Here is an 8,388-nt window from a genome sequence, read left to right on the forward strand (position 1 = left end):
TGTTTAAAGTATGAGTATTGAGTATCTTATTGGTGAGGTAAATTTTAAGAGATGAATTGTCTTATATCGTACTAACCAATATATTTTGGTATAATCAAATTCGAGTTTTAGAAAAAAAAAAAAAAAAGAGATGTATAATTTAGATTTTTTAGTTTTGAAAGCTAAAACGAGATGTTCACATTGATTTTTTCTATTAGACAACAAAGATGCAGGAATAATAACCACCCAAAGAAAGACAAGGTTGACAGAATATGTTTAAATCGCTGTTGTTAGAACTTGCATCAAGGGCACTTGGGCTTGCCTTCTTGAGTCTTCCAGTTATTGTAGCAAGGGCATTCCTCCTTGTTTCCATATGTGCCCGATGGAACACACAAGCATGTCTGACAGCACATGTTGCAGAAGAACAAACAAGGCTTCCTGTGTGAGGTTGCTGAGCATCGATAGTTACATGCATTGGGACAATCTGTAGCCAAATTTAAGTGTTCTAGCTTCATCATAACTTCTCACAATGAAATCAATCTAATCTTTCACTTAAAAAAAAATAATAAATAAAAAAATCAATGTAATGTGTCTGATTCATGATTATGGAATCTGGACTCTCTATTTCCACGGATAGATCGTGCTCCTCTTACACTCTCCGACCATACATTTAGAAGAATGTCTACTGCTAGTATTTATGGTCCACTTTGTTAATGTTTCAAGTTGGGCCCTTTTCTAAATGTATGGTGGAGAGATATGAAAGAAAGTACAATTCTTTACCTCGATAGAGATTCATGAGAGTAGAGTCAAGAGTTCAAATTTCCTTGAGGCTGGCTTAGGCCCCTATATATATATTGGGCAAACATTGTGGTTCAATAAAAAATCAATAACAAACCAACCAATATTCACAACCCCTCCTTGTCTGTATGACATAATTGAAGACTCTTACCTTGTAATTTAAGGTTACCCGCCTGTCAGTCAAGGGAAAATGGAAGAGAAGGAAACAAAAGTTAGTAGAGGTTTCAAGATAAACTAAACAAAATTTAAAGGGATAATTAGTATTCTTGTACTGTAGCTCAATTACTGTTACCCAATCACCAAATGAAAGAGAAGAACACAGAGCTAGATAAGAGAGACTCACATTTGCTAGAGTCATAAGGAAGGAAGTGGCAAGAAGAACCAGAAGAAATGCAGAAGCAGGAAGCCTTGAAAATCCAGACATGTTTACAAACCACAAGCTCTGAAAAATGTAAATGAAGAATGATAGCAGAATGCTTATCAAGAGAATCCCTCTCCACTCTTATATAGTATAAATGTAACGGCTCAAAAAGGTGCACAATTTCTTTAAAGGCTGTTTATACTATTTATGGAAAACAAATCAACAGCTTTCTTTAAATGAGGCCACGAAAATACTGGATTTTGAATATCTAACTAAATATGTATCAAATAAGTGTCCTACCCCCGTTGTCAGTAATGTATTCACCGTGTTTGTTTTACCAGAAAATAAAGTTCATTAGTTTGGACTTTGGATGTTATTCTTGGTCCAGCTGGTGTTTGTTCAATTCAAGTCGGCAAAGGCAAACACCCAATAATTATGGGATCATGTGTAAAAATTTTCTTGGCTCCTATTTGCCAAAAATAAAAAATAAAAAGTGCCCATCAATTCTCTGGTGACATTATGCGTGATCAGAATTCTTCTACCGGAATTTGAAGATTTGTCTACTTTAACATATTTTGGTGAGCAACTTGAATGATCCGTATTCTGAGATCTGGGATGAAAATAGAGGGTTTAGGCCGATGGTGCTATGTCCTTGGGGTAGCCGGTATGGTACGACCTGACCTGATGGGTCCACCAATTTAGCTGATTAAAATTCTATAAATATGTACCTTATATTCTCTTGTGAGATCAGGGGATTTTTGTGGTTAAGTTTTGTGTGAGAGTTTCATCATACCATTTTGGCAAGTGGTTAAGAGATGTCCATTGTAATCTTTTCCTATATGATAAAAGTTCTTCACTCGTGAATGTAAAACATCTTGTTGGTATCTGTACTACACTAAACCTCTATGTTGCTTCAATTCCCCCCCCCCCCCCAATTTCTTGATGTTCATTTTAACATTCCATCATGCAAGTATTACTCTTCAAGATTTAACTTTGGGTAATTTCATATGGACCCCTAAGGTTTGGTCTATGACATTTTTAGTAAAAAAAATTTACATACCCCCCCCCTTGCCATGAAACTCGTGACTCCCCTTTGTCAGTCCAAAGATTACAGAAAAGTCCTAGAATTCAAATAAATTTTAAAATATGATCAAAATACCCTTTTATGTTAAAATGACTCAAGTACCTCCTTAGCTTAAACCCTATTTGTAAAGTAGAATCTTAGCCGAGATGGATGAAGAGATTCCCATTTGCTCAACTCAACCAAGGAGCAAACAACTTAAACTAAGGTGTACTTGAGTCATTTTAACATATAAGGGTATTTTGGTCATATTTAAAATTTATTTGAATTCTGGGACTTACCTATAATTTTTGGACTAAAAGGGGAGTCATGAGTTTCATGGCAGGTGGGGGTGTGTATGTAAAAAATTTAAATTAAAAAAAAAAAAACAAGCAAACAAATATAAGCGCAAATTGGTCATAAAAGTGATAATTTGTCCTTAAATTGATTTTTTCTATATCACAGGGGAACTAAAAATGACATAGACCGAATCTCAAGGGGTCCAAATGAAATTACCCTTTTAACTTTTAAATAATTTTTATTTGAGAGCCAAATTATTTGGTTCAACCATAAGCACTCTTTTTGGCTTTTTTGGTAAAGATAAATTCATTCAATAGCACAAGAAAGCAAGGCATCATAATTACAAATGTTAGATAGGCAAGAGGTGGAAAGAGGCCAGCTGATCCTCCCTGTAGAGGCAACAACTTTCCTAGCCAAAGAGTGTGCTACATGATTACACTCCCTAGGACTAAAAGAGAAAGAACAAGACAAAAAGTGATAAAATAAGTGAGTAACATCCTCCACAATAGGTTTCAAGCTAACAAGGGTAAGAAAAGGATTGTGCAGCCAATGAACAACCTCCTGGCAAGTTACTCTCCGAGCAATATAATCAACTCCTTTAGCAGTAGCTGCAAGCAGGACCTCTCCTTCAGATACCGGACCTAAATTTAATTGGATTGAAACGGTAAGAGTGGGTGCCCATGTGTCTCCGTGAAGTACAAATCCCAATCCTCCTTTCTTCCCTCGTGTAGTAGTGTCTGTGTTGAGCTTGTAAACACCCATAGGAGGTGCTGTCCATTTCAGATTTGTTCTCTCCAATGGTAAAAGAGGATTATCATTAGTAGTCGAGACCTGAAAAGCTTTTTGAAAATCTGCAGCAAAACTTAGAGCATTTTGTACAACCTGCAATAGAGAGAGTTCCACACCTTCAAATAAGAGTTTGTTACGGGCCAACCAAATTTCCCAACATATGAAAGCTGATATACTCGACGACATCAACAACTTGCTCTATTTATCTTCACCCATTTGATTCCATACTTCTATAAAGATGGATGAGATATGTTAGAATGTGGGGCAGAGAAACCCAAGGAAGAAAAAAAAAAAAAAAAAAAAAAAAAAAAAACAAAAAAAAAACACAAAAACACCACCCCCCCCCCCCCCCCCCCAAACCACCCAAAACAAATACCTTCTTAAATTTTTTTTTTTTTAAACTTTTCCCCACTAAAACCACAACCCCCCCCACACGAAGGTATTTTTTATTTTTGTTTGTGCTCCCCCCCCCCCTCCCTCCTGTCGGTTTTTTTTTAAAAACCCCCCCCCCCCCCCGGTCCCGCCGCCCCCCGGGCCGTCCTCGGGAGATATGCCACTTAGAATTTGAACTTCTTAATAGTAACGCGAGAGTGGAATGATTCAATTTTTGTTAACTAATTAATTAAACTAAACGATCCTAATCTATACGTCTAATGCAATCGAATTGAAACGAACAATAAATTAAACACAATCAATTCATAAATAAAAGACAGGAAAATGCAGATGCAACACCACCCGTCACCAGAAGCGAGGCACGATTTGTAGGCTTGCTCCGGTTATGTGGTCCGAGATTATGAATGAATAGGCAGAACAATAAATAACTGAAAGTAAATAACAAAGCAATAAACAAAGCAATAAAAGGAAAAGGAAATAACTAAAATGCAGATGCAACACCACCCGTCACCAGAAGTAGAGGCACGATTGTAGGCTTGCTCCGGTTATGTGGTCCGAGATTATGAATGAATAGGCAGAACAATAAATAATGCTGAAAGTAAATCCTAAATTAAGAATATGGAGGGGTAGATAGAAGCGGGAATGGAGGGAGGAGAGAAGATTAATAAAGAAAAATTACTTACTTGCGAATTGAACAAATGATTCGAATCTCAACCAACCCTAACAACCAGATCTAGATCTAGAATGATCTAAATCTGCAATTGCTAGACCCAGAGAAAAACGGATCTAAAAACTTGAAACTTGAACTTGAAACTTGAACTTGAATTGCATTACATAAAAATTAAATCTAAACATTGAATCTAGAAATTTAAAATCTCACAACTGCAAGCAAAGAAAACTAGAGAAAACCTTAATAAACTAAAGAGAGAAGAAAGAATGCTTCTACTAAGCTCTAAGACACGTTCTCCTTTGATGGAATATGATCTCCTTTTATAGAGTTTACATGAAATATGAAGCACGGCTGAATTTGAATAAAACTTCGGGGGTTTCTATCCCGACTCATCCAATTAGGGTTTTGACGTACTAATCGCGCCGACTTAGAGAAATCAGATGCATAATCCCACCGTTGGATTTGAGGTTTAAGTAGTCGTGAAGCTCTCCTCCAAAAATCAGCACGATCGGACATTGGATGACCGTTCGATGAAGGGTTTGATCAAAACTGGACAGAGGTATTCAAAAACGGAATTTTTGCTTCATCCTTATCCAAATATAATTCTTTTTCCTCTTTTTCTTTCTTTAATCAAATCCCAAATAGAAAATAAGATATTGAGGTATGCAAGGAATCTTTTCCATCTGGACTCTCTCAATAATATCTTTGTAGATTTGATTTAAAATCTCAGCCGTAGATCAAATTTGCCTTCTTTATCTCTTCAATATTTCGGAGTTGGCCCGTAATCACACATCTCTAGCCCATCATGCTCCGGATCAGGCCCATTTTCGCATTTGAGAATTTGAATGGACTTCTTGACGAGTAAAATAGCATGATTCAAGCCCAAAACTCCAAATATTTGCTTAAGTCTTGAAAAGTCCTAAAATCTGCAAAAACAACATAAAACCCAAGGTAACTCCATTCTAAGTGTATAAAATGCATGCTTTATGCCTTAAGATTTCACACATAAATGTGTTCATCAGATTCCCCCACACTTAGACTAAGCTTGTCCTCAAGCAAAAATTAAAGAAAAATACAAATGCAGGTAAGAAACTAGTGCAACAAAATAAATCTTAACTCACTTTCGTAGGAATCACGGTTACACTTAGCATGTGCAACAGGCCTTTAAACCACTAGGTTACCCCTAGAGGACGAGTTTTGTCTCGTGGATGTTTGCGATGAATGTACATCCAAAATTCCAATTTTAGCTCAAAATAAAACATTGCAAATTCCAACTCTAACAATTGGTAAGTACTCATACAAGATCAATAGCTATGACAATTTTTCTCACCATTGATTTAAGATCCCCCACACTTGAACTTTATTACCCCATATTGATTCTTGAGACTTAGCATATATCTCAATCAAGGACTCACCTTATATCTTTCAAGTACACCTCTCCTTTAAGCAAAACCACTCATAAAGTAAGGGGACCAATGACTAAGGTTTTGAAGTATTTTTGACCAAACAATTTTACCAAGGCATTGATGACACTTGTATTTATTTCTCTTTTTTTTTCTTTTGAGTAGTGAACTCTACATTACTCCACTACAGTTGGCTTGAATGACATGGTGGAGCAGACACCAAAACCCAAGTTACTTTGTAGCTTTGCTTTGCATATGCCCACATAGACAAGTGATGCGAGAGTTCTTTTCAATAATCTCCTTCCTAAGAGTTTCAATCAAGTCACCTCGATTCCTGAGTCGGAGTGCCCCGTCTAGTTCCAAGGAATTCAACTTTTACTTTCTACTCTTTTTTTTTTTTTTTTTTTTTTCCTTCTTCTTCTTCTTTTTTCTTCTTTTGTCATGCCCTACACAAAATTGATCTCAACTTCTAGCCAAAGAAACAAGGACCCACAAAACTCATAGATGGTTCGACGCCTTAAGTTAAGGGCCTTTTATTTTTCTAAGGAAAGTCTCATCTCAACATATATACAAGTTACCTTCCTCTCAACAGGGTTTTTATGTGTTCACAATGGGTACCAAAATCACTCTCATTTCACACATCATAGCAATTGAAAGAATATGTATACTAACCAAAAGTCAAAGTTAAAATCTACAACGAAGCTATACCCCCCCACACTTAAGTAATGCAATGTCCTCAATGCATGTATGCTAAACAAAGAAGACAAATGAGGGGTATACCTTTCAGTCAAGATGTGCTTATCATGGGAAGCTTTAGTCTTATCTTCAATATCAATGTATGATGGGGAAGGCACTCCAAATAAGAAAAACCGTGAATCGAAAAATCATCTCTAAAGATCTCAAGAAAAACATTCACAATGTTAAAAAAAATTCTCATCATACGTTGAGGTTTTCTAGAAGGTTTTGCATCTTTCATAAGATTAATATGATGTTGTAAAATGGAAGAGCTTAGACCTTTGATATTTGTGATAGACCAACCCAATAGTTCTCTATTATTATTCAACAAGTGTGATCAACTCTTCCGCTTTGTCGAAGTTAAATCGAGACAACAATAACGAAAGAGTATTATCTTGTTCCAATAAAGCATACTTCAAATTAGAAAGCAACTTTTTCAATTGTAGCTGGGGGGGTTCAATTATTGAGGGCTTGGGGATAGAGATGGAGATGGATAGAGGTTCAATAGGCTCTAAAGGTGTGTGAAAATTTGAGACTTCGTAAAAGAAAGTTTCACTATCATCATCCAACATATCCATACATTCTTGAAATTCAGAATCAAAATCAATCTCAAAGTTGGTAATCACATCATTAGGAAAATCAAAAGATTCCTCAAGCATATTGATCTCTTCTTCTATTTGTGGTTGTTTTCCTATCCTAAACATATTAAACTCCACATTCGATTTCCAAAAGACAACCGTAAAAGACCATTTCGACAATTGATTAATGCATTACTAGTAGCCAAAAATGGTCTTCCTAGAATTATTGGGATTTCATCTTTGATTGAAAATGGTTTAGTATCTAGCACAATAAAATCAACTGGAAAAATAAATTCTCCCACTTTCAAGAAAACATCTTCAACCATCCCTTTGGGAATCTTAATTGACTTATCTCGCCAACCGAAGAGTAGTTCTAGTTGCTTTTAATTCTCCCAACCCTAATTGCTTATAAACATGGTAAGGCAAAAGATTCACACTTGCACCAAGATCAAGTAAAGCATGTTCAATGTGTGTATTGCCTATGACACAAGCTATGGTGGGGCTCCCTGGATCCTTATACTTGGCTGCTACAGGTTGAGTAATTATGGAACTAATGTTACCTGCCAAGAACGCCTTTTTTGGGAATGCTAGTGATTCTTTTATGAGTGCATAAATCTTTCAACACTTTTGCATAGGCGGGGATTTGAGATATGACATCCAAAAGAGGGATATTCACTTCTATCTTTTTGAAGACATCAAAAATTTTCTCCATAGTTGCGCTCTTCTTCTTATTTACTAGACGACTAGGATAAGGAGCCTTAGGAACATAAGGATTCTCATTTGAAATTTGCTCTTTTCTCATAGTTTCTGATAGTGGTTCACCAAACTTAGGTACTGCTAAAGCAACTAGCTCATCCTCAACTTCTATGGGTTTCTCAGACAAACCCTCATTAAGAGATACTTGAACATTCTCCTCATCACAGTGGTCACTAATCTCGCTCTTTTCATTAATATGTGACTCACCTGTTAAATACCCTTTCCCACTTCTCAATGCAGACACAGAATTAATTGAAGCTAAAGAAGAATGGGAGGATTCAACTTGGTTGACTTGATTTTGTGGTCTTTGTTGAATCGAATCCTAGGATTTAACTCGGAGTTGGCTAGGCATTTTACCTTTTTCTCGCTCGGATAAAGCACTTGCAAGAGTGGAAATTTGTTTTTCCATATTATGCATAGAAGTCATGAAGGTGCTTTGGAAAGTACTTCCATATTCTTCTCTAAGGAAGAGAGACGAGAAAACTCGGATTGTTACCTCTGTTGAAACCGGGTGATGATTGATTTTGTGCAATGTAAGGCATATGAGGCACAATAGGTGGATTGAT

At 36.3% G+C, this 8,388-nt stretch overlaps 1 protein-coding gene across 1 annotated transcript; it reads right to left on the reverse strand.

Annotated features, from left to right (window-relative positions):
* Positions 1 to 281: 281 nt before the first annotated feature.
* Positions 282 to 1,201, reverse strand: LOC149022998 (gibberellin-regulated protein 12-like). The gene is made up of 3 exons (XM_089147379.1): positions 1,121 to 1,201; positions 929 to 950; positions 282 to 463 (listed from the first exon to the last, which is right to left on the reverse strand). Exons 1-3 carry the CDS (start codon positions 1,199 to 1,201, stop codon positions 282 to 284), a joined length of 285 nt encoding a protein of 94 aa, XP_089003505.1.
* Between the last annotated feature and the right edge of the window lie 7,187 nt (positions 1,202 to 8,388).

Source organism: Hakea prostrata, chromosome 3 (assembly GCF_041222555.1).
Source record: "Hakea prostrata isolate BN-2017 chromosome 3, UWA_Hpros_2, whole genome shotgun sequence".
Taxonomy (NCBI): domain Eukaryota; kingdom Viridiplantae; phylum Streptophyta; class Magnoliopsida; order Proteales; family Proteaceae; genus Hakea; species Hakea prostrata.